Source organism: Peromyscus californicus, unplaced genomic scaffold (genome assembly GCF_007827085.1).
Source record: "Peromyscus californicus insignis strain IS unplaced genomic scaffold, ASM782708v3 Scaffold_11__1_contigs__length_118956290, whole genome shotgun sequence".
In the NCBI taxonomy this organism is placed as follows: domain Eukaryota; kingdom Metazoa; phylum Chordata; class Mammalia; order Rodentia; family Cricetidae; genus Peromyscus; species Peromyscus californicus.
Window position 1 is genome coordinate 86,628,014 of NW_026294402.1, and position 27,522 is coordinate 86,655,535.

Genomic DNA, 27,522 nt, shown 5'->3' on the forward strand with positions numbered 1-27,522 from the left:
GAAATCAAGTAAAGAATAATGATAAATATCCTGAGTTCATAACAGCAAGCCAGTTCAAGTCACAAATCACCTTGAGCTATGAAAGTTCAGGGTCCATTTGTCAAGTACTGGTGTGCCATGCTCTCAGGGTCTTTTCATACGTGAGTCTCACATTTGTCAAGACTTGCTCTCTTATGGCTCACAGTAACATGGAAATTCCTTGAATCATTGCTTTCTATGAAAGAACAATATATCCCAGATATACATACGTATAAAGAAGTAGTTAGCCCTTTCCAAGATGATTTCCAAATTTTCTTTTAGTTGAATATACTTAGAAATGCACCGATCACAGGGAAAGAAGGATGAGCTCACTAATCAAAATTCACCTGTAACCCTCTTCCATTATCGTTACATCAACACAGCTCCCCAAAGAATACCAAATGATTCATAAAATTTGAGTGGGAAAAAATACCTTCCACGTCCTAGGGAAAGTTCCTATAAAATGTTCCACACCAGGCATACTAAATCAGAAACTTTAAAAGCACGACCTTCAAAGATAGTTTAGCCTGGTGATTCTTCTCAGGTTGTACAAGCTCAGACTGTAATTTGAGAAGCACCGTTGTACTATACAAAAGCAGACACTGATTTTCCTGTGAGCTAGCAACAGTTCAAACCCAACCTGAATGTTTTCAAGTTAAGGACAGTAATTTTCTATAGACTGTAATAGAAAGTAAGACTCCTTACACCAAAAGGCACCAAATGATTGTAAAAGCCACAGGGCTTTTTAAAAGATGAGAAAAATGCTGCTAGGGAAAGATTTCAGCAAAACTTGAGAGTGCAATCAGGGGGATGGAACAGATGTGGTAACCGATTTTACCACTTAGGAAAATATGCAAAGCAGGAAAGTAACTTTTGACATCCTCCTCCCAATAGGTGGAGAGTTTGAAATCCAGCAATGTAAAAAAAGCTCCTAGAGAAGGCCACTCCCCAGGTGATGAGTGACCTTTCTTTCTAAGGCCATCAAAATCCCACTTCCTTTTTGCACCAACCAGTCGGAGAGCTGCTCGGTAGGCGGGGCGGGAAGGTGGACTGCCTGGCTTCAGAGCACTGCTGGAGTGCAGGCTGCTGTCCGGCGTCGCTCAGAGTCCCTTTGCCAGGCTTCTGGGAAAGCTGTGCTTACAGCTGCTCCACTAGCAAGGGGTTGGGACTCAGGACTGCCAGGACCCGCCGTCCACATCCCTGACTTCAGCTCCCCCGGCTGCTAAGCAAAAGGAGCCTCAGGTGAGCCCGGCATTCTGTGCCGCCCAGGACAGAGCTCGTGATCTTTGCGCTCATCGGAGCAGGGTACAAGGATGTGGCGCGGGAGGTGAGGGTGCCGGGGGGGTGGCGGGGGGGGGGGGCTGAGCAGGAGCAAGGACTGGGGACCGTTTGCTCTGGCGGCAGAGGTTATGGTCTGGAGACTAGGGGAAGTGGACTGGAGACTGGGGAAAGTAGCCGAAAGACCTGGGGTAGTGACCCCGGAAGTGGAGAAAGAATTCAGCCAGAGGCCCTGCTGTCCCCACCATCCCCAACCAAACGGATGTCATTTCCCTGAAAGTCCCCACAGGACCGTCTTCAGCTCAGCCCACTGCTTTACAGCCCAGAGCAGCCCTGAATCAGGGCCAGAAGCTGGGCTCACTTGTAGCTCAGCAGTAGCACTGTTATCAAATCGGCAGTCCAAGTTTGATTCCCATTGCAGGAAGGAGAAGGAAAGGGAAGGGAAATAAAAAATTGAAGAGTCCTTCAAAGAGCCTGGGAGCTCTTTAACCCAAGTGTTCCTGTGGATTCTGACTAGAACCCAAACCAAGCGTAGCATTCTAGAATAACAAAGGGGGTAAAGGTCAGAGTGTTGAAGACCACTAGCTCCGGATTCAGGCTTCTGTTACAGCATAGCCTTGAATTCGGACCCAGTTTCTTCATGGATATTCAGCTCTTCTCTTAAATTGTTAACTAGCACAGACTTAAAAAAAAAAGAGTCACTTTTTAAAATCCCATCACTTGTGACGAAATCTTATCTCTGAGTTCCAGGCCATCCTGGTCTATAGAGCAAGTTCTAGGATAGCCAGGGTTACACAAGAGAAACCCTGCCTCGAGAAAAACAAAATAAACAAACAGCAACAACAAAAGAGTTGAGTCACTTTGGCATCAGTTAATATAAGTTGCAATAAAGAACCAAGTGAAAATCAGTTTTCACTCTGTGAAGAACTTGACAAAGTCCCCACACCCGCAGCTCTCCCCCTGGTTCCTGTGTGGATTGATTTCTGTAATCTTATTCCTGGAAGTTGGCTATGATCTCCTCCCAGTTCCAAGACAAACAATTATGCTTTCTTCCGGCTTAGCAATAGGAGCTAAATGGTTAAGTGCAAGTGAAGCGTAATGAAAAGCACTAGGCAGATTGGGGCTTTTTTCCTTCTTGAGTTTTCCTAACAACAGAGCTTTCTACCCAGGCACCTACCACAACTGGGCCACTTTGAATAATGAACAAACACAAGGAGAGAGGGGGGTGGTAAGCCAGACAGAGTCCTTGCATCTGGGCAGGGAGCATCGGGCTCCCTGAAGGAGTTTAGAGTAAGGTGGAGACACTGCCTGGGTGGCTGTCTCCTGCGCCCCTCTGGTCATCACCTCCAAATACCTGTCCCCCCTTCACTGTGTAATTGACACCTTGTTCATTCTCCTGAATGAAGTGAGATTCTAGCTTCAGGATTTCTGCTTGTGTCTTCCCACCTGTCCGTAGTGCTCCCTGCACACACCCACACCCTTAACTCTGTGGCCTGGCTGATAATAGATACTTTTCTTTGAATGTGACTTTTATCTATCTTGAGGGCACCGCCACTACTCCTGTGCAAATCTGTGCCCCTAAAAACCTTTCTAATAGCACCGTCATTTTCACTCAGCATTTTCAATGTTCTACACAATATACTTAGTTTTCTTATCAGTCCTGGGTCTCTAGGTTTACTGGTGAAGTGTTTGTATAGAGCTTTGCGTGGTCTACAGTGTAGACATGTAGCCTTTATACTGTCTCTATATAGTATAGACAGTATATATACTATATGTATAGTATAGACAGTATAGACTCTGTATTGCTCATGAATACCCCCTTGAAACCACAGGATACTCACAAAGTAAATATTTCTTCAGGAAGTTTTTATATAAGTATATATGCCTCTGTGTACACAACACATTCTTGTAGTACAGTGTTAAATAAGTAGGACTCAATGAACCAGCTCTCTAATTAATGTGTGTCAACAAAAGGTTCTATTCATTTGCAAATTAAATTCTTGGAAAAAAGCTTACCTCGCCATTAAACTACTGATCACAAGAATAAACTCGAACCCCGAGGCTTTGCTGTCTTCCATAACACAGATTCCTTTTAAAATATTTGCTAACCAATTTCAATGAAAGTTGGAAGCTGTTTTTTTTTTTTCTTTTTCAGTGAACCAAAGGCAAGAGTATGAAGATGTGAGAAGGAACCATGTTAATTCAGCTAGTTAGTGAACTGAGTGGCATTCAACAACAGCTTTAGGTCCATGGGCTTAGGTGTGCCATTTATTAGCAAGCAAAAAAATACCGCATATTAATGAAAGAGCTTCCCAGAAGGGCGTTTTGAAATCATACAGGAACCCAGTAAGCATAACTGGGTTTCGAGACGTATGTCTGCTTCCTTAAACTTACTTTTCATTCTTGTGAACACGCGACCACTACACTGTCAGTAGTTTCTGGTTGGTGTATAATTTATGTTCATTCAGAGTTTATAATGTTTCATTCAGAGTTTAAGCTTGTTTCGTTTTCATGAGCATGAAATAGAGATGTAGATTTTGACAGAGAAACTTCCTATTACAAGGGACATTGCATTTGTAAGCAATGTACTTCTTGTACAAGTTTACAGTCAGGGTGCCCTATCCCCAGATGCTCACCAATACCTTGAAGTACCCATTTGTGGAAATACATTTGCATATTTATCTGCCTCAGTTTGACTATTACCATTCCCACAATTTAACAGATGAAATAAGTTCATGTTAAATGTTTACCAAATCTTTCCAAATGCACAAAGCCTACCTAAAAATCTAACTAAAAAGTACTTGAAAATTATTTGGTTTATGACTAACTAAAACATTGCCAAAAGTACTTGAAAATTATTTGCTATGTGACTTACTGTGGTTTTTGCCTTACTTCTTGGACTACTACTAATTTTTTTTCTTTACTCACCGTGATATCTCATTCAATTGCTCAACACTTTGAGTTTCTAATAATCGTTTTAAAGCAGTACGGTGTTGCTGAATCTTGTCAGGGCATATATTGACATTTAGGCTGTGAAGAAAATGTGAGCTGGTTTATCTCCTACAGTGGATAATTTAAGGAGAGGCATTTATTCTTACACATTTTACAAGTAAATTCTAGTTAAATAACTTCAATCTAATTTGTACTTATTTTATAGACATGGCTAATGTTATAATATTCCAAAGTGCTTTTAAAAGCAACAGAAATTTCAAGATCCCAAGAGACAGGTGTTTTCTATACCATGTATGGATTGTGAAAATGTAATCTTGGTCCCTCGTGGTTTCTCCCTGTCCCAGGTGGGAATGTTTCACAATTATGAAAAAACCCGGAAAAGAACTGAGGAGATGGCTCAGTAGATTAAGGCATTTGTGCAAGCACGAGGCTTGCAGGTGGATCAGCAGAATCGACATATCAGCCCAGCAGGTGTGGCCACTGCCTACAGTCCCAGCGTACAGGAAGCAGAGAGGGTGGTTCCTGTAGTCAGGCTGACTAGATAGGCTAGCTGGAATTGGCCAGCTCCGGGTTTAGTGAAAGTCCTGGTTCAGTAAACAAGGTGAACTGCAATCAAAGAAGACACCAAATGTCAACTTTGGCCCTCTCAACTACAGTCCATATCTACGCACATGCAAACATACATATCCACACGCATGCATACCTCATACACAGTTAAAAGAAAAAAAAACTTTCTTAATTAAAATTATTAATTAAAAAAGAAACCCCAGAAAACAAATGGGGATTTGCTATTATAATAACAAAACAGAAATTATATATAATTGTATTTATGTATACTTGCATTAATATGTGTATGGTGCCACAATTTCCGATAAATGTGTCACATAATATAGTTGCAAAGAAGAACTCACTAATCAGGATATTTCTTAAAGTTCTTTATTTGTTCTGAGGAAATGGCAACTCCCTGGTGCAATCTATATGTGAGTTTAATACATACTTTTCCCCCTTTGGGTACATCATAAATATTTCTTTTTTCATGAAAACTTTCTGAAACTTTAAAAAAAAAAAAAAACAAGAGCAGAAAACACTACGAAAAAGTCATCAGGTTGAAATAATGAGTGGCACGCCTCAACGAGGAACACATTGAAGTTATTTTCAAAGGTGTGCTGACAGAGCTCTGCCAAAGCAAAGGCAGAGGATCATTTCTACAGCGAAGGAGAGCAGTCCCGGTGGGCAGCCCACATGCAGATGCCTTCATTCATTAGACACATGGGGCTGATTTTAAGTGGCACGTGGACAGGCTTAGTGGCAACGTAGTATTTTACTCTAGATCCCACACATACAATTTTAAATCTTGAGATGATGTTAACATTCCAGGTGAATAAGAACCCACATTTTATTCTACAGCTTTTTTTTAAATAAGTGCCTCTCCTCACAATCATAGATAAAGCCTCAAAATTACTAAATAAAATAATAAGAAAACATCAAAGAGAGACAAACAAATACTATTTGGGGATTTCTGTGCAAGGAGGAAATGTCCTCCAGCTCCCAAGACAAAGGAACCCAGTGTCTTCTCAGTTGGTTACCTTATGCAGACAGAACTTTACAGCACCACACTCCTAAGGTCCACCTGACATGGCTTAGGAATTCCCCTCTCTCTAGCATGCCCTTCATTTCTGGTTTCACAGAAATTTCTAGACCAAAACAACCACATTCTGAGAAGAATATTTTTAAACAAAGATCCCGTAGTCAAGCTGACTAGATAGACTAGCAGGAGTTGGGAAGCTCTAGGTTCAGGGAAAAACCTGCCTCAGTAAATAAGGTGAAGTGCAACTGAGGAAGATACCAGGGTCAGTTTCAGCCCTTCAAACTACAGTCCCTGTCTACACACATGCAAATATACATGTATGCATGCAAATGTATACATATATGCAAATATACATACACACATGCAAATATGCATGTCTGCCTGCATGCATACCCCACACAGTGAAAAGAAAAAAGTTTTAATTAAATTGTTAATTCAAAGCTTGAGATGTTGAGTTGGTTTATCTTATTAGATGATTTAGGGAGGGGGATCTCTTCTCATTTTAAATTTGAAATGGAAACTATGAAAGGATTTTTTTTTTCCAGTTCTGGGCTCTGTTTACAAAATTTAAGAAACATAAAGTTCTCTGACTGAATGCAGTCCCTTAAAGCTTTTGTTTACTTGAGGCCATAGGCTCAATATAATAATAATATAATAATATTTGGTGATCTTGCAGAGGTCCAAGTCTGGGTCCCAGCACCTACATGGTGCCTCACAGCTGCCAGTAACTCCAGTTCCAAAGGATCCACAGCCCTCTACTGGCCTCCTCAGGCATCAGGCACACACGGTGCACATACATACATGCAAGCAAAACCACTCAAACACAGACAACAAGAATAAGTAATTCTTAAAAATATAAATGATGCAGGTGAAGACTTAAAAGATATTTAACTCACATATTGAATAAAGGATACTACCTATTTCTACTCCAAGATTTGTCTGTCTTTTAATTTAATATTTTATAAAAACTGGTACTCCTTTCATGAAAATTTGATGTTGAGATAGATGGTCATGGCATTCTGTGTGAATTTCCTTTCATTTTATATATATATATATATATTTTCATGTATTCATATAATAGACTGAAAGATTAACATGGCCCTATATAACCTTATACTCTACTGTAATTACAAATGCTTATTAGTTTATTATTAGCTCTATGGATTAATTGGAGAAAAAAGTATATATTTGTATTTCTGCCCTTAAGGATTGATGAAAGCCATTGGAAGTGTCTACTGGCCAGTTATTACAAAATCACATTCCTTTTGTTTGAAGTAAATATAGAAATTTAAATGAATAACACAAAAAACTTTTTAGATTTATTTTAGAGTAAACCTATTGAGATTTACTTAATCACTGCTGAACTTCTTGCATATAAAGTACTTAAAATTGGGGTGATAATACCTAGAAATAAGCATTTCATTAAGATATGAAATTTTATACTTAGAATTGCCAGTGACAAACAATTTTGAAATGAAGTAGAAGATGGCATTTGTTTCTTGAGAATACTGGGTTTAATTACTTCTGTTGTCACATCGATGTGACCGGAGTGTGCCAGAGAAGAGGAGGCACCAACTGAATTCAGGAGGATCCCAAGTTTTGTAACGGAACTTTCGTCTGCTACGCTTCAGTTGTAGCCAGTAGACACGGAGTGAGTTGCCATGCAGAGCACAGTATGTGGTACCTGGATAGTAGTGGATAAAGCTAAGATGGGGACCAATTACTGGGAACAGTACCGAGTAGAAATTTTGTTGTAATGCATGCTTCCGCAGTAGTCAAATACAGAGTCACTCGGATTGTCAAGAATACTGTCACCATTAGAATCTTAATCATGTTCCCTAGTAAGAAGCAACTTTTAATCCACAGAACAGAATATCAAACCTTCTCAAATTTGAGACTCGAGTTGGATAGGACAGTCCATAGATCCTGGATTTCAGACTCCAGTCCTGTGCCCTGGAAATTCACTCTTGCTCCCCTGCTGGACCATCCCTACAGCTGAGCTCAGAGATTCATATATGAGCCTCATGCTTCTTTTAAAAGTGCAAGTTGTGAAAGATGCCCATTGAGCTTTGCTGCTAGTTGGGGGTCTTTCACAGTGTTCCTTCTTGGATCCTGTTTCCAAAGACTCTTAGAAATGTATCCACCATCATGACTAGCTGAAAACTTCTGAAATTCTAAGAATGAGAGTATGGGGATGAGGATCAAACCCAAAAGTTTGAGTTAGTAGATCAGGCTAGACTAGATGAATTCGGAGGACTAACCGAACCTCTGCCTACATAACTCCTGAGCACCTTGGAGCAGTCACATCACTCCTATAAATTTGTAAATAATGCACTAACGCCAGATATTATATTCTTTTTTCACAGTGGTTTAAATCATGGAGAAGCAAAGTAAGTAATTCATGTCGAATATTTAGGTTTCTTCTTTATAATATCATCTGATAAGGCATTACTTGATTGTAATGTTTCATTCAGTTCTTGAAATTGCTTTTTTGATTCACTGTTATGCTATTATCCTCAATGTCTTATTCAGTATTCTAGCATAGAAAAGATAGACACAAATGTCACTGATACCATTTAATTAGTAACAAGAAAGCCACAGAGAATGTTTTATGTTATGCGTACAGATGTATATGTTGGATAGAGCATATTATGTCTTATTTTTCTGGGCTTTTGGGACAATTTATATACATAATGATTATTCTAGTCATACTAATCAAAGAATAACTTTTTTTTGATATCGTTCATTCTGAAAAGTGTTCAGATGCATACTTTGATGATGTGTGTTTTATAACATACACATCCTTTAGGATTTAGTAATATTGATCAGGTTGTTTCTATTCTTTTTTTCCTCTCAGGAAAGTTCTAAGTAAAACACATATTAAGTCTACAGTAAAATATTTTGCCTTATTAAAATTTAGGTTCTGAGAAGAAAAACATTACATTATCTTAGAAAATATTACTAGTCAAATTATTTTCTCAGAAATGCATTTTTTTCTTTCTCTTATCTTTGTTGAAATGGTCAAAATTATCCATATCTCATGATAATCTAGCTTTGACGAGTATATTCGACAACTTTCAGGCCCAACCACTTAGTCTTCTTAATGACTGTCGTCTCAACCCAAATTTTCATAAGACAAAATTAAAGCCATTGAAATATAAATTTGTGTAGGTTTGTGCTGTTTTACATGCTATGAGCTCATTCAGCTTAGAGAAATTTATTTGACCACTGGCACAGTCACCTTTTTGCTCATTATATTCAAATAGTTACATGCGTATAGGTACATTTGTGCCTAAAGAGAAATAAAATGTATATGAATAAGTTTACATAAAATATATACATATCTATATGTATACGTAAAAATAAAATTAATTAATTAAAATATTCTCTAGTGATAGTTATCTCATAGGTCTATGATTTTTCTACTTATGTTAAATTCCAAAAACATAAAACACATGCCATTCTTTCAACTATATGAATCAGTTTTTGCAGTGTGATTGAATCAAAAGTCTCCTTCACATTAGCTCTTTTCCAAGCCATGAATTCAAGGCTGTTTTAGTTCTACATGCACACCATCTTGGCACTGTGTGCTGCTCTTCCCGATGCACATCTTATTTAAGCTGACATGCATGTACCTCTCTCCCTGAACTGCAGGCATGCAAACAGAGGCTCCTCACCCAGGAACACATTTGCCAGCTGGGTATGCCCCTCAGCATCCACCGGGAGCATTCCAAGGTAAAATACTTGTTGCAGAAGGAAAAGTAACACTAATCAATTGAAATTTGGCAGGGAGAGAAAGAAAGGGTGTGGGGGCATATATGTCTTTATTTTAGTAATTCTCTTTCAAGAAATTACATGAAAGGAATTTTGGCAGCTTCGCTCTTTTTTATTTTCTTTTGTCCCATGTGTTTTCCATAGGAGTATTTTTTTATAGAGGGCCAGTAAGAGTTATTTATAAAGAAAAGCTGTAAAATCTGGCTGGAGCATGTTTATATTGAGCAACAATGTTTCACTTAAACACACAATTAAGAGTTAATTTTATAGACTGCTCATCTGTTTTGAAGACTGTGATCATGTCACAAGAATTAGGACAGTTTTCCATGGGTGTTTTTGAGTCATTCAGGACTGGGGATTAATTGTGTTCAGTGAAGTCATGAATCAATGGAAAGGCTCCTTAACACTGGAAGCTATCTAGGGTTCTTGTTGTTGCTTTGCGACATGGATGATGGACAGCTTTATTCTTAACCAAGCTTAAAGATGCAGGTCTGTAATCCTAGAATGTAGTAAGATAAAGCAGGTAGATGGCAAATTCAAGCTTTTATCGAAAGCCTGATGCAAGATAAAAAATACAAATAAGGCCAGGATGAAGCAAAATTGTAGAATGTTTGCCTTGTATGTGTGAGAACATAAATTCAATCCCCATTACTAAAAGAGAAAAGAAAAAAATACCTTAATGTTGTAATCATGATGATTCTTGTTTTTCGTGTCTCAGAAAAGTAGATGAATCGTATCATTATACACTAGGGATACAAATCTTATGTCTCATTTTGAACCAATGCATAAAATAATGGTAAGGTTTCCATGTAGCAAATGCAATTGTCAGCATTATCCAACCTTTGCAAATGCCAAAGTAGATGGGTTATCCAGATTTTCCAGTAGCAGGCTATCCACATCTTCAAAAAACAACCTGAAGGTTACTATCATAGTGCTCTGATTGGAAAGAAGGGTTTATGCAATCTGTTCTCTTTGCTGCGCAAACAGATTGTCATAGATACTGCTCTGTGGAGCCTAGATCTTTATCGGATGTTTATAATTAAAGAATACGGTCCGGCTCGACTGTTGGCAGCCAGGCCTTCACTTAAGAGCAACTTAAATGTAGCAGGACAAGGACACTAGTAGACCTGTGAATTCAGGGACTGGTAATTTCTGAATTACCAGGTTCTTTTACTATGAGACCAGGCTTGAAAACCTCTGCTGAATTCCCAAAGTACGATGTTGGGGAGAATTTCCAGCAAATTTAAAATGTGAGCCAGAGAGTTAGAGAATGGTTTGGTCTGCCTTATAGCTAACTTAGAGTAGGCATGTGTGTCTCCGTCTTTTCTCCTGGTGAGGGCCTCGGCGTACTCTTTCACTCCACCTTAAACACACCTCATCAGGCCTTCACATAGAGAGCCCTTTCCTTCTCATGGCTATGGATCAGGGTTGCAATCTACAGAAAGCGACCACCTCCTGTGCCGCCATCCTGCTCACAGATTCCTTCACATCTACGCACGTTTTTGTTTGTTAATGGATGGAAAGCTGACTGTAAGCCTCTTGAGTCAGTTCTCTTTGTACCCCTGAATTCTACATGACAGCCTGCCATAAATTTCTCCTTGATGACCTTTTGCCATGATAGTCAGAAATTATGAAGGCAATTAAGGAGCGTTGTGAGGTATAGTAATTTTTCTATGCCTTGTTTTTGAATGAGACGTGGATTTTTGTCAGAAGTGTTTTATTTATCGACGGTGGATTCTAAGTGTTAAACTTTGCATGTCTTTCGATGTGAAATCATAGATGCATATAATCCTTTGAATATATATTCCATTTCTATGCAGTAGCTACTCTGTAGATAGACTTAGGAAGCTCACTGTAATCGTTCCTCCTTGGAGACTATGTAGCATACTTGTATTAATTCAGTCCTGTTCTCTGTTAATTATTGAAAAGTTTGCTTGGGCCTGGAGAGTTGACTTAGTAGTCTCTTACAGAGGACCTTGGTTTGATTCCCAGCACCCACATGGTGGTTCATAATGATCTGTAAGTCCAACCTGAGGGGATCTGATGCCTTTTTCTGACTGCCACAGGCACCAAGCATATACATAGTATACATACATATATACAGGAAAAACTCCCATATACATAAAATGATAATAATAAAAAAATTTTTTCTCATAGCTTTTGTTATATTCTTTGGTTAATCAACTGTATTTTCTAGAGCTTAGATGGGACTAAATAGTAAGATTTAAATTTATAATCATAAAGGTAGAGATCTATTTTTTTCAATGGACAGAAAGAACTTCAGAGGAATACACTGAATTAAAACTCCTGGCAAAGAAGTATCTGGAATGTACTACAAAGAATGATTTGTCTTTAACTACATACTAGGATTTCTCAGCAGTGACATGATAATATTTAAGTTAAACAGTCCTTTTTTTTTCCATGGAATCTATCGTCTTTGATGGATGATGTTTATTTAGTAACACTCCTGGATTCCACCCACCAGATCACAGCACCATCTTCCTTCCCAGTTCAGGCAGATAAACAAATGGTCCATATATTCCCAGTTCTTCCTTTGGGAGATGGAGAAAACTCTTTCCCGGGTCTGTACACATAGGATATGCTGCTTTCTGAAATCCCAGAATTATTCTCTATGCAGAGTATCATATCTTTAGGACAGAGATTGTTTTCTTTCCCATTCCCAGTTATTAGAACCTATTTTCTGAGAGGAGAATTCAGTTTGTAGATGATTGGGCTGCTTCTAATGAACTGGTTTTTCTGTGCAATCATGGTTTACTTCACTTGCTTTCATTTCAGGTCCTCCAGAACAGAATGGCTACCCCACACCCCAGTATGGCTACCAAGGACCCCAGGGTCCTTACCCAGGGCCCCAGGGTCCCTATGCGGGGCCCCAAGCTGGCTACCCAGTCCCACCAGGAGGTTATGCAGGTGCTGGCCCAGGTGGCTTTCCTGTCCAGAATCAGCCAGCGTACAATCATCCAGGTGGGCCTGGAGGGACCCCATGGATGCCAGCACCACCTCCTCCACTGAATTGTCCACCTGGGTTGGAGTACTTAACTCAGGCAAGTGTAAATGCGTGAACTACTCATGAATAAAACAAATGCGTGCTTTAAGTTTTTAAGCTGGAGTACCAGATCCCCCCCCCCCAAAAAAAAATTCATTAAAGTCTAAAATAGAAAAATAACATTTTCTACTACTAGATACTTCTAATTCTGCTAGGTCAGATTCACTTTTTAAGGGGAATATTAGTGTGCAAAGTAATTATGTTTTCTGTAATTTTGAATTTACCTAGACAATGGTTATTAAGCACTGTTTTAAATTCATTTTCCTACTCAGTTCATGTATTTTTTTTTCCTTTTCACTGAATCATTACAGGAAAATCTCTGCCGTACAGGTGTTATAATTATCATGATTCTCAGAAGAAAACAACAAGGTGCAAAAAAATTATATACCTTGTCCACGACAGTGGGCCTGGCCCTCTAATCCGGACTTTGGGACTGAACTCGGTGTTCTTTTATGTTGACACCAATTCACGCCCTCATGATATGACTCATATTTTTACCACCAATAAAACTCACCTATGCTCTTGCTTGTGTCCCTTGAACGGTACAGTTTTTTTAATCCTACAGATAAAAAACGCCATGCATATGCCGAACTACTCGATAACGAGTTACAGCTGTGTTGTTTTTCCAACAGCACAGAGGCTGCACTTTAATCTACTGCTGTTTTAGCCAACAAATATGGTTCCACAATTACTGGCCTGCTTGCTTCTCTGGCACTGGCCCGACCACTCAGGCTGCAGCCTGGCAGGAATTCTGTTCCCGCAGGCACTGGCTCTGTCGCTGCTGCCAAATATAGCTTTTAATTAAATCTCTATTGTTCTATTTATCAGTAAGACTCAAAAAGGCTGGGGTGAAAACCTGCTAGCTCAGAGAAGTTGGGCAGCAACTAGCTGACCTTCTCTCTCTGCTGGCATCTCCAAAAGAGAACATCCTTCCACTCTGCCAAAACAAAAGAACCCAGTCAGACACTCTATGATTACTTTCTGTCAACTAATTGCAGACTTGGCCTCCTGACCCAAGGTTTATTTTATTTAATTAACACAAACATAAACTCAGGGTTCACAGTGTGATCAAATATTCCACAATACAGCAGTATGACTTTTAACCTTTATTTGATAAAGGAAATTAGGTGAAATAGGAACAATAAACATGTTCAACTGATAAACATAAGCAGATAGCCTTTTGATAACCATCCAGTTCTCAGTTAATCCAGCATCTCTGTGGATACTCTGTACTAACCACCTAATTTTCCACAGGTTACTCAAAAGTGTAAGATGGGGAAAGTCTTATCAATTATTTGATGATAAAATAACTTCAATACAGATTTTATAAAATTAGGATCCTATATATATCAGGAAAAATCTACCCATACTACAAATGATGACATTGATCACACATGATATTTTTCTATCTGGTAGAACAGATACTTTAATAAATTGATTGAAGTGTTAATGAATATTCCTTGAGAAACTTTTAGAAAGAGTGATGTTTTATACATACTGGGACTTTTTGTAAATCAGATTTATTTGACCAAAATGTTATCTTATAGTAAATAATTTCCACAAATGTTTTGCAAATTTAAAAAGATATTTTCTTTTAAATAGAAAGCAATATGAATATGAAATGTTGATTACTTCAAGTATTCTCTTTTTTCTATAACAGATAGATCAGATTCTGGTTCATCAGCAAATTGAACTTCTGGAAGGTGTGTATCCATTGTAATGATGGTATTTCTATCAGGGGCAGTTCATACTGTTAAGGGCCTGCCAGTTGCCTCTCCTACATCACTATTCTGTGGGAGGTTCAGCCAGGAGGCTACAGACAGCTTTCTTGCAGTGGTCCTTCCTAATGCTGCGATCCTTTAATACAGTTCCTCTTGGATATATAAGCTTTATAATACTGTAGTGTGCCGGGCGGTGGTGGTGCATGCCTTTAATCCCAGCACTTGGAAGGAAAATTAGAGGCTATAAAATGTTTTTAAATTTCATGACCAAGCTCAAGATTTCTGAGGTTAAAATATTAAAAGAGAAATAAATTGGATAATAATTGTCTGCTAAAAATCAGTTGAGTGACAGCCAAGTGTTGAAAGAAGTTCCCATCAATGCTGAGCTCAGGGACTGTCTCAGACCCACCAAAGGCACGTCAATGAGTTCATCATGACAAAGAACATCTCCAGATAACCAAAAGTCCTTGCACATAGATGGCATAGAGTATTTTGAGCTTTGGCAAATTTTAAATAATTATTCATGGTTTGGGGCAGTCTTCTGATGAACCATAACCCTAGTATCAGAGGGCTATGAACAAGGAATGATATTTATTCTGTCTTCCTGGCTGAACCAAAAATAGAAGATCCCAGTGTGAGAGTCAATATAGCAAGCATTTGAAACTCTCTGGGTGGGAGGACTTAGCACCACTCTGTTGGCCCATGGTGTCATAACACTTGTGGGCTGTGAATTGAAGATATGGCTGCTAAGCACTATGCCCCTTGTCTAAAACCTCCCTTCCACTTTGAATTGTTTATTTCTGAGCTAAACATGGCTTCCCTAGCCCAATGTCCTGTTCCGATTCACTTCCATTTTTATTCTCCTTATTCACATCTGTGCTTTTAGAAAAATCCTTCTCATTGCTTTTGCTCAAATGGTGGGGGAAAGGCACTGCGTGCACACACACACACACACACACACACACACACACACACACACACACACACACCACTGATTCAATTCAAAGACTAGAAACATAACAATCACTCTGTAAGCTCTAAAGCAAAACTCTGCCAGATGAGAAGACTGGGCATTTATCCACACACCTAGCCCCTCCTTCTCCCTCAGCACTCCACCACCACAGACACTGAAGCCCCCTTATGATAGTCCATGGAGGTGGAGATGGAGCTTGCTCCCTTAGGAAGTCTCACATATGGGCGACGTCTTTCCTTCTTACCTTCATCTTCTTCTCTTTTCCCACTGCCGTGTCCTGAGTCCAGATCATCTCTGCACTGCTTGTCTCCCATTTTCCACTGTTCCCTGCAGCCTTAGGCTGGCTTCCCACTGCTACCTTAGGAGAGAGCCACTGTTTCTAGCAAAGTGGTGAATGTGGTTTCCCCTGTGTGTTTTCAGTCTTAACAGGCTTTGAAACGAATAACAAATATGAAATCAAGAACAGCCTTGGGCAGAGAGTTTACTTTGCAGTGGAAGATACTGACTGCTGTACTCGAAACTGCTGTGGAGCAGCTAGACCTTTCACCTTGAGGATCCTGGATAATCTGGGCCGAGAAATCATGACTCTGGAGAGACCCCTGAGATGCAGTAGCTGTTGCTTCCCCTGCTGCCTCCAGGAGGTCAGTGTGAAGTTCCCACAGCAGCCGAGAGGGAGTGCAACAGGAGTTTTCAAGAATGCATTAAACCTGACTGTGTGGCTATGGTTACATTCAACATGCACTCTTCCTGCTTTTGTAGATAGAAATCCAAGCTCCTCCTGGTGTGCCGATAGGTTATGTGACTCAGACCTGGCACCCTTGTCTGCCAAAGTTCACTCTCCAAAACGAGAAGAAGCAGGATATTCTAAAAGTTGTTGGTCCGTGTGTTGTGTGCAGCTGCTGTTCAGACATTGACTTTGAGGTAAGAAGTATCATAGTGTTCATAGGATGTGCTTTCCTGACATGAAAAGAATATACTGCTCCTATAGGATGTCACTAAATAGTTTGAACTGATGTGTGCTCATCTGATTAATGATTAACAATTACTCTGATTAAAGGTCAGTGTAGATAAAAAGCAGAGGTCTGTAGTGGGGGAAAAAAGGGAAAGAAAAGTTAAAAAAAAATCTAGCACTTAAAACCTCTGTATGTTTTGGTGAGGAGATAGCTGGGTTGACAAAGTGCTTGCTGTACAAATATAGTAGTCTGCATTTGGATCTCCAGCATCCATGTAAAAAGCATGACGTAGAAGCAAATGCCTATGTTCCCGCACTGGGGAGATGGAGACAAAAGACTGTCTGGGACTTGCTGCCCAGCTGCATCAGGAGTTCAGAGACCCAGTCTCAAAAATAAGGTTGAGGGCAGTCAACCATATGTCTGCAGACTTGGCTTCCACACAAATGCATACTGATGTTCAGAGACATAAACACCTACACACATAGTATACACACATACAGACTAACTGGTTATACTTTGTATTGCACGTTTTAAATAGAAGAGTAACCAAGCCACTAAAGTGGGCTTCCTGGACCCTTTCTTCCTTCTTCCCTTGTTCTGCATTACAAGCTCCAGCTGTTGAAGGGAAAGTCTGCACTTTTGGTTTTTAGAATTCTGACCAAGATGTCAGTCTATATTTTCCCTAGAGGAGGTGGGACACAGTCATTTGCCTATATGTCACCTTCGTACATGGATGCTGAGGATCCAAATGCAAACTAATATACCTTACTAACGACAGTTTCAATATGATTAGTTTAAAAGTCTCATCTTTTTAAGGTTTTATGGTGATATTTTATTTGTATTAAAATGTTATTTGTATGTTAATAAATAAAGTTGCCCGGGGGTCAGAGCTATTAGCAAGCCATAGGAAAGCAGGGCAGTGGTAGCGTACGCTTGTAATTCCAGCACTTGGTAGGCAGAGCTGGGTAAGTCTCTGTGTGTTCAGGGATACAGCCATTATTGGATACACATGCCTTTAATCTTAATACCAATCATGGAAAACCTGGAGGCCTATACAGACAGGCTGTGAGGAGGCGGTCATGTGGTTGGGTTTACAACCAATGAGAATGCAAGACAGGAACTCTATATAAAGACTTTAACACAGGGGTAGCTCTGGTTCGGAGAGGTAGGACCACCGCAGGAGGAAGGGTAAGGTTTTAGCTCTTAGCTCTGACCTCTTGGCTTTCTTCTTTGCATTGGTTCTGTGTTTCTTATTTAATAAGAAGGTTGGATACATCTACAAGGTTTTGCTTTTCACAGGTTCCATTACCCATAGTCAGCAATGGCTCTGATAATATAAAATGGAAGGTTCCAGAAGTAATGCTCTATAAGATGTAAATTACACCCTATTTCCAGTAGTGTGAACTAACCTGAGGCTGTCCTGCTCCATCCTGACTCGATGGGAGCCATCTTTCTTCACACCCTCCACAAGGTCCTACACGAAGCATCTTAAATGTCAGTCAGGAAACCTGCTCTTCTGCTCTCTCACTGGATGACCAAGGAGCCTTTCTGCATTAGCCCAGTGGTTTTCAACCTTTTGAATGCTGTGACCCTTTAATATAGTTCCTCATGTTGTGGTGCCGCCCCCGCAACCCCCTGCAACCATAAAATTATTTCATTGCTACTTCATAACTGTAATTTGGCTACTGTTTTGAATCATAATATAAATATCTGATATGTGACCCCTGGGAAAGGGTCGTTGGGCCTCCATAGGGGTCGTGACCCACAGGTTGAGAAACTCCTAGGCTAAACCAGCCACATAACCTCTTCAGCCTTCATCTCATTCCCTGGCACTGGTCAACTCACCTCATCAAGGGAAGGGTTAATGGAAAATAAGATCTTTTGAGAGAGACACACATTCCCATAACTTTCATCATAGGGTATTATCATATTTTTCTATTTTACTAACGTCTTTTTAAAAACATTTAGTTTTCTCGACTTATACAATAAACACTATAACAGGAATGTATGAATGGTAAACCACTTTGCACTTTGCTAAGTACTGTTTGCATCTCCAGTCCTTTATCCGTCTTGGTTTATGTGGCCCTTTATGACTGACTATAAATGCTTAAGTGACAGCCATTGCCTATAAAATACTAAAATATTACAAAAGAGGATTTGTTTTAAACCAGCTTATCAAAATGATGCAACTATAATGGTCCTTGATTTCATGTCAACTTCACTGCGTTCACATCATGACCTTTAGGTCAGCTGAGTTTCTGTGTATTGATGGAAGCTCAGGTGGATGGTGCTAACTTGGACCAGGAGGTGACCTCTCAAGTGGTCTCAAGGAAAGTGTGTCCTAGGATTTCAGATGCCATATTTCATTGCCTGGAGGACCAGCCTTCAGCAGCTCAGGGCTCAAAGGGAATCTATGGAGTCGGCACATACAAATAATACTTCTTTTATCTGAGAGGGTAAGGGGAAAAGATACTCTCTTGATGATTTCCTTTATTCTTCTGTGTTCTTCATTCTGTATTCTATATTCTCTTTTCTTATCTCTATCCAGAAATGTCCCTTCTGTCTCTTTGATGTTTTCCTTCTTCTAACTTTCTTGATGTTTCCCTTCTCTCTCATTCTTGATGTTTTCCTTCTAACCCATTTTAACTCTATTCTTTCCCTTACAGCTTATATACCCCAGCAAAATCTTTCAGGCAATATAAAAATTAAAATGTGGTTACATTCTGTTTTTCAAGGGAATGATTACAATGAATACAAGTAAAAAAAAAAAAAAAAAGCATGTTTTCCACATCTCTTAATATGATTAAACATTTTACATATTATAGGTGAAAAACAAATTATCCCAAGAAACCCCATACATTCATACCCAAGCAACTTGATTAACAGAGTGTAAACAAGTAAGATATTCTTTTACTGGCAGGCTGCGTTTTGTGGTTACAAAGAAAGGACCAATCACTTTATTACTTATCTTGAAAGGTAATCTTATTAGGAATCACAAATCTAAACTTTTATACATGAAAAAGTATCAGTCAGGGGCTGGAGAGATGGCTGAGAGGTTAAGAGCATTGCCCACTCTTCCAGTGGTCCTGAGTTCAATTCCCAGCAACCACATGGTGGCTCACTACAATCTGTAATGAGATCTGGTGCCCTCTTCTGGCCTGCAGGGATACATGCAGGCAGAACACTGTATACATAATAAATAAATCTTTTTTTTTTAAGGCAGTTAAAAAATCCTTTTCAAAAAAAAAGTATCAGTTAGCTCTACTTTAAATCTTTAGGGTATATACCCAATCATCAATTGTTTTTTATATCAGGAGATTGAGGGCAGAAACGGGTATAAGGAATTAGTCATCCCTGTTGGTTATCAACCCATCCTAGCAAGAAAGGCACATCAGCTAATGATAATTGGGCTGCTTTGTCTTGTTCCCTGACCTTAATGAGTTCCTCACTCAACTATGTGCTTTTCTAAAACTTTAGATTATCTTCTTGGGTTGTTAACCTCAAAGCTATTTGACAAAAACATCTTAGGTTTAAGTTATTTTCAAAGCTTTGTTTCAACTGTGATGCACTCCTCAACCTGTGAACACATCTCCCAACATTAAGGTTAAAAGATTTTAAGCTATCTGGGCTACTGGGACTCAGTTGTTTTTCTTAATCATTAAGCTAAGCCACAGTCTATATGACTCCTCAATAGACACTCATGTGTTCTAGCTATGTGACACTTCCTTGTTTCAATTTTTTTATCATCAAAACTCTATTTAAACTAACATTATTATTATCAATTAGAACAGTACAGCTTAGGAAGAAATCATCTTCATAATGATCTACAGGTGAAAATGCCCAGTCGAACAGGATGTTTCCATGAAATAAACACTACATTACAGGCAGTGGGGATTCTCCCACACGTATTCCCAACATGCCAGATACCAGAGAAAGATGGCAACAGCAAACATGTAAAGGCTCAGCAGAAGCAAAAGACATTCCATAGTCCATGGAGATTCACCCATCAGGAGTTGGCTCCTAGTGGGCTGATACCTTGAACTTCAATTGCCACCTGCTGCCCCTCTGACACGACCACCAGCACTAGGACTGTACCCACAGCTGCTCAGTGGGCGATACTACTCATTGGATGCGCATCCAGGCCAAGCAAGTTAGCCATGGTCAACACTCAAGTCATCTGCCATACCCTGTCATCAAATTAGATATATATCAAAACCTAATTCTCAAGGACCACAAAATGTACTATGCCTAGTGTGGGTGCGGAGTAAAGGTACTATTCAATGAGCAATAATTTGTGACTCCATTCATATTAGAAGTAAACATAAACACAGTTAAGGTACCATCCTCCTCCAGCCACCCCAAGATGTTGACTACCTCTGAATGCCCCCATGTGTGCTTAGTGGATTCTGTCAGAGGCCTGGGCTTTAAAGGAGGCTGTTCCCTCCTCTGATGCCTTTTGCAGGTTTGGAAAGGACATACCTCCTCCTCATTTGGCTCATGCCTATGTATACATACTTTGGTGAGCATACATGCCCTCTATGGAGTGGCTTAGTTAGTGCCCTATCTGTTCTACTGTAAAATGGGGCCTTAGACTTTCTTCCCACAGAGCCCAAATCAGAACCTTTTTTACATTGGAAATCTGATTTCACATGCTTCTCTTCTCGTATTTTTTACTCTGCATTTGTTATCAAGTCCTACCCCATCTCTGCCCCAGGAGCCTTCCATGGAGCTTCTTATTGGTTCCTTCCACTCACCAGCTGGTCTTTTTTGACTTTTGCATTCCATGAGCCCCTACTGCCCACCACGCATGGGTAGCAGTGAGCCTCTATCACATTTAAATGTCAGACTACAAGAAAGCTAAGTTTCTTAAAGCAGCATTTGAACAGTAGTTGCAATTATTATTTTCCCAATGGTTCTAGAAAGTATATCAGTGAAGTAATAAAAAATTTTTTTTTCTATTGAAAATTTTTTTGCCTTAAGTGTCAAAATTTATATTGTCTGTCTCAGCAGGAACCAGAGAATGTTAGTTTTGTCAGTCTACAATTAATAGTTCTAGGGACCTACTTAAATCTGCGGGTGCTTACTAGTTTATAAAATGTAATGCAATATTTGTTTCATTGAATTGCAAATTTGAAAGTATGCTTGACATTTAGTTTTGGGAAATGTTTATGACTTTATTTTTGTTATGCAGCTCAAATCTCTAGATGAAGGATCTGTAGTTGGCAAAATTTCCAAGCAGTGGTCTGGTTTAGTGAGAGAGGCCTTCACGGATGCAGATAACTTTGGAATCCAGTTTCCCCTAGACCTTGATGTGAAGATGAAGGCTGTGATGCTTGGAGCGTGTTTCCTCATAGTAAGTCTGTTCCTGCTAATCCTCTTTATCAGTGGTTTTCTTAGTGTCATTCTGAAATCACTTACCAAATTGTGTATTTTGGATTGACTTATTCCAGTATTCCAGAATGGCTTATAAAATGAACGTGTTTTTATATCAGTACTCACAGTTCAACTTGGTCTGATTCCATTTAACATGACACTGGACACAGTCTAGTACAGTTGATGGAAGAGACTGTCCACCCATGAGACAAAGGTCTTGGGGCTTAGAGTTATTCTACGACACAAAATTGGTGCTTTGGGGAAGATGGCGGTTTTCTAGGCACAGAGTAGGTCATGAAGAATTTAATTAACCTGTTCATTTAGAATTAGGCAAAGTTGTTGGAAATCCAACATTACAAAGATAAATTCTGGTGACTGTGTGATAATTGGTTTGAAAGGAAGTGGCTGTGCAATTGTTCAAGCCAAGAGATTAGCAAATCAATAGAAGGGGAGCAGGAAAATAGAGATCCAAGAAAGTCTCTACAATTTGATAGCAATCATAGAGGAAATGTCAGGTTAGACTCTCAAAGGGCAATACGGTCTGGGGAGACAGTAAGCCTGCTCAGAAGAGAGCTGCGGACCGAGGGCCAGTGAACTGCACCTGTTATGCTTTCTGACTGAGAAGGCTGCATCAGACCAAAGTCAGAAGTGGAACCTGGAACTCTTGTCACCAGAGGCAGTCCATTTCTAGAAAGGACTAGCAGGAGTTAAGGAAACAAGATAAAAAAAGATTTCAAGGGGGGTATGAAACCCTGGTATCTGGAGAATTGATGGCGGCGTTAGTCAGGGAGAAGGGGTGAATTGATTGCTATTAAAATGGGAAGGGAAGGCAGAGCTTGTGTAGTTCTATTTTCCCATTGTTCTGATGCTGCTTAGTTTTTAAAACTTCCCTTTCTATGTGAGGATTGTTCTCTGTTTTGTTGTTGAAAGCTTTTCTTTTTGTCTTATTCAGGATTTCATGTTTTTTGAAAAAACTGGAAACGAGGAACAAAGAGCAGGAGTATGGTAGAAGTTTCTTGAGATTCCTCAAGAGATTGAAGGACTACATTCTGATGGATACTGTCTAAGAGGAACACACATGGCTTTTTGTCTTTTCTGAAATAACTGTATCAATTAGCCTATGATGCCTATACCTCCCATTGTACAATTGTGCTCTCAAATTATAATTTATTTTCTATACTTCTGTCATGTATTTGGTTTTATACATTCTTAAAGTGTTCACTGTGAATTGGTAAGAAAATATATGCATTTTTACACATAGAAATGAGCTTGTCAAAGAAAAATGCTTTGGCTCACAATCTTTGATTCATTTTCCATTTTATAAAAATTTAAATGTTATTGTAATTTAATATGAAGTTATATATTAAATATAATTATAACTTACACAAAAGACCTGATGTTCTTTTATAAATACTATCCATTTAAAACCTTTAAAAAAAATGTTCCTGTTTCCTTTACCTTAGGGTTAACTATTATTCAACATAGTCATTAGTAAGGAAACAGTAAGTGTGTTTTCTTTCTCTCTTTAGAAAATCAGTATAGTTATGTAAATCTACTTCTATACTTCTCATACCAATAATACATTTATAACATAATAATGTATTATAATAATACCATGTATATGTATATATACACATATATGTGCTTTTGGGGATGAGGTCTCATGATGTAGCCCTGGCTAGCCTGGAACTTGCTATATAGATCAGGCTCTTTGAACTCACAGAGATTCTCCTGCTTCTGCCTCTTGAGTGTTGGGATTAAAGGCTTGTGCCACCACACCCCACCTGATAAAACTTTTATTGGCAACTTTTAAGTGGCTTCCAGTGAATAAAAGTGATAGGTTTTTTGATTACCCCCCTCCCCCCATAGTAAGTTTCTCCGATGATGCAGTCAGCCAGAGCAAGCCAAATTAAAAAGACCAGGTTTATTGGGCCAAGTGCTCTTGGGTGACTTTCCAGCAGCCCAGAGGTGAGGCTGGTGGGGGGTTGAGGGGGAGAGAAATCACCTGGCAGGTCTAGAGACCTGGGTTTAGACCTGTAGACAGAAGAGTTTCGGGGAGGAGCCTGGACATTTGGGAGTCTTTCTGAGGGGGCAGGGTTTGGAGAGGGAGGAGTGGGGCCGACATGGAGTTTCCAGCCAAACTAAAGGAAGTCACATTTTTTTTTTTTTTTTTTTTTTTTTGCCAAAGGAAGACTCATTTTAAGGACTCAAAAATTTTACAGTGGCACAGTGTTGAAACTATTTTCTCATGAAATGTTTAGCTCCTGTATTCTAATATTTCTAGAATAATTGGTTACTGCTCAGATGTTAAATAAATGGAACATATATAAACCTCAACAATTATTGACTGCAACAACAGTCAAAGACCCCAAATAAAAATTTACAGATCTATTTTTAGCTTGTTTATGTTAGGTCCAAAGTGCCCCCCCCCCCCCAAAAAAAAAAATGGCAGTGCTGTTGGCAATATTCTAAATGACAGTCTGGACTCAGCTAAGGCTGGACTCTGGCCAGGTAAACAGCAGTACTGCTTGCTAGTGGATTCTCAAAAACCTCAAGGCCCATTCCTTAGAAATCTTGTGAAGGGCAAGCATTTTGCTTGACCAGAAAAGTGATTACTTGATTACTTCCCGTATCCACCCCCTCAATTGTCATGTAGTTCCTGATTAACCCAAAGGAGCCTGCAAGTGATCAAAGTCCCCATCTAGTTTCTAGACTGGTAGGATTCCCTTGCCCCTCTGCCCTGCTCTAACTCCCAGGCAGTTCTGTGGCACATCCCACCCCATCCCCCCCCCCCCCCCCCCACACACACACACACATACACTATTTGTGTCCTTAAATTGGCAAGGCTCTTTCTGCCATTTGCTGTTTTAATCACCCTGAGACAGACCCAGCAGTTCGATACTTAAATAAAGCTTCTTTCCCCTACCCACAGAGTTATCTAGTTGCACGGTTTCACTACACCCTAGTTTACAGTTTCTGAGGTGTTGAGGGTGGAACCCAGGGCCTTTTGGAGAGCTAGGTACTCTACCAATTCACTACATCCTTGGCTATGGCTTTCTTTTTTAAATGGAACATAGTCTATCAGTCTAGTTAAGGGCACAACTTACTCTTTAAGGAGTAAAATCTGTCCCATTGCTACAGACCAGTGTTATAGTCTAGAGGTCTTGATGGGGTTCATTTTCTATTCCCGTTGAAGAACAGGCTGGAAAAATCTCAAGCTTGACAGGTAGCCATGGAGAAAGCTCAAACACAGCGGGCAGAATCAGCATGTGAAGAAAGGCTGTTATTGGGAGTGAGGAAAATGTTGTGCCCAGAGTCCCCCAAAGACGATCAAGAGACCAAATCTGATGCAAAAGCAAAGAGACTTTTTACAGTTGTGAGTTAACCTGGGCCTCTCCGTCCCTCTGATGCAGCAGCAGAGCAGGAGAGACTCCAGTAGCAAGGGGCAGGGTTTTTATAGAGTAAAGCAAGGGGTGGTCTTGGGGGGGCTGCAGACTATATAGAAACAGACTCAGGATTGGTTTATGCGAGTGGCAATCAGAATAGTAACTTTTAATTGGCTAGGGTTAGTTGGGTGTTACAATTATCCATTTTGGGGCAGGTGTAGACAAGTCCCAGGCTTTGTTCTTGAGCTGCCATGGAGCCTGGCCGGCCTAGCACATACTGACTCTGGGGGCTGGCTCAGTGGCCCAGGCCTGGTGCGTCCTATCTCCCTGTCCCTGCTGGCAGGGGCATCAGTGATGAATGGATTTTTTTGTTCATGGCCCTCTCAGAAACTGCTTGCTCAGTCTCAGGGAACTGAAATTGAGGCCTGATCGCTGAGGGAAGACTGAGCAGCCTGTTATGGCATCTGCTTGGTCCTTTTGGAAAACACAGGTGGGGGCAGACACAGGGAGGGAAAGACCTGCCAAAATTCGAGTGGGGGTGGGGTGCTCAGGAAGCCAAAAATCCACTCTCTTCTCAAGGGCTGCTTCCTTCCCTAATTCAGGGTTTGTCAGTTTGAAGAAAGACAGGACTGATTGGCCCACGGGGCTGTGTAAACAAATCCTGAAGAACCCTGGAACTTGTTGAGCAAATTCATCAGCAGGGGGCCTAGGGACAGTGTTAATCTCATTGTCCACTACCACAATTTAAAGCCAAATTCGAAGCAAGCTTTAGTTAAATAGTGGCTGGGTAGATGGGCTCTGGCCAGGTCCATCTCTGGTTTTCCAGAAAAATGACCCAAAGTTACGGTTTGCAGCGGCTTCAGTATTTCCCATCAGGTCGAATCAGGGGTAAGCATACATCCTGACGTATTTCCTGCCTGTGAACCTCCTGCCCACATGCAATCAAGCACAGTCAGTACAGATGGGTCAAACAAACTTGTTGAGGGGAGTGGAAATGTGGTTTGTTCTCTCCCATAAACAATCGCCTCCAGCACTTCAGGAACTAGCTGTCCCTGGGCAAGAGGCTTACAGATCAGCGGTATCTTTGTTTCATGGATCTCTAAGGCGCAGTAATTAAAACTTAAAAATGTAACTTTGGCTCTCACAATAAGAGAAAAAGGCCACTAGGCCCCTTTTTTAGGTTGCCGGGTTTTTGCCTCAGGTCAGGAATGTGAGGGAGAAAATAGCCCTTTGGAAGTTTGCCATGTTTATTACGCAGCCAAGGCCTTGTTCCCTCCCTGTCTGCCTATCAGGGAATCTAACTACTAGTCCCTCTCTAGAATTTTTATTTGTTAAGAAACTAAAAGAATTCTGTAGTCATTTTGTGGGGAGGAGTAAAGGGAGATAGGAAAAAACAGCCCTCAATTACTTCGTGTAAAAGAAAAATGGACTTAGGAAATAAGGTCTGTGATGGCTAACTAAGTTTAGACTTACTATGGATGAAAGACCAAAGAAGCAAAAAAAAAAAAAAAAAAAGCCTCAAAGTAAAAAATGCCTCATAATGTAAGTCCCTGGCTTGTACAGGCTGTACCCTAGCAGCCCACTCCCCGACCCCTGGAGATGTTGAAGACTGTTCTTAAATGCACTGATCTTATAAAATTTGCTGTTCTAGCAAGATAGTAAGTCATAGGTAAATAAAAAGAGAAACAAAAAGAAAAAATCATGACTGCTTCTAGGTATGTTGAAGAAGGCTTATTGTAGCTAAGAGGGAGAGCATAAGCCAGAGGCAGAGACATCTGGGAGAGGCCATATCCAACAGGGCTAAAATGAGCTGGGCCATGGGAGGGGGAGGGGGAGGGCAAAGGGGCTGCCCACCAGGAGGGGCAGCCTGGGCTAAGAAACTGGCCGAAAGGGTAAAAGTTGGAAGACCAAAAAAAGGGCCAGCTAACCAAAACGGTTGGATTATATAGGAAAGGGCAGTTGTGGGAAGGGCAGCTGGGCTCCTGGGCTGGAGAAGTTTTAGGGTTGTGGACTGGGTATGCCATCCATACCCTGAGGGCAGAAGAGAGAACCTGGTGGCCACCATCTGCTTTGATATGTTAGTAAACCTTGCTCTTTATCCTGTGTTTGAGACCTAACAATAGCACCATCTGCTATTTTCTGCTCTTGGAATCAGACTTGCCTACTCTGCTCAAAGACTAGACAACTGCAAGACATATATGTTAAAATTAGACCCTGCCTACAAGGAAACAAAATACATTTAATCTTAAAAGCCCTGGGCTGATTATGATTAGAAGCTGCAGTCCTGTTGCCAGGAGTAGCCAGCACCAGTATTTATTTAATAAATCCTCCTCTTATTAAAATTTATTCATGGTCATGGCGAATCTCTGAGCGACTCCAGACCCAGGACAAGTCATGAGGAGACTCTTATCTCAGAGAAACCTATTTATCTGGATGTGAACA

The 27,522-nt window shown here is 40.2% G+C and overlaps 1 protein-coding gene across 1 annotated transcript; it reads left to right on the plus strand.

Moving 5' to 3' along the window:
• Positions 1 to 815: 815 nt before the first annotated feature.
• Plscr1 (phospholipid scramblase 1) lies at positions 816 to 23,071 on the plus strand. The gene is made up of 9 exons (XM_052716809.1): positions 816 to 1,260; positions 8,203 to 8,226; positions 9,491 to 9,571; positions 12,407 to 12,672; positions 14,335 to 14,377; positions 15,789 to 16,009; positions 16,128 to 16,289; positions 21,513 to 21,674; positions 22,647 to 23,071. Exons 2-9 carry the CDS (start codon positions 8,214 to 8,216, stop codon positions 22,701 to 22,703), a joined length of 1,005 nt encoding a protein of 334 aa, XP_052572769.1. The 5' UTR covers positions 816 to 1,260; positions 8,203 to 8,213; the 3' UTR covers positions 22,704 to 23,071.
• Positions 23,072 to 27,522: the final 4,451 nt, after the last annotated feature.

What these genes read in the sequence shown, in the direction of transcription:
- Plscr1 (XM_052716809.1), top strand. An exon ending in TCCACCGGGAGCATTCCAAG is followed by an intron (nt 9,572 to 12,406) that starts GTAAAATACTTG and finishes CTTTCATTTCAG; the next exon opens with GTCCTCCAGAACAGAATGGC. An exon ending in GCAAATTGAACTTCTGGAAG is followed by an intron (nt 14,378 to 15,788) that starts GTGTGTATCCAT and finishes GTGTGTTTTCAG; the next exon opens with TCTTAACAGGCTTTGAAACG.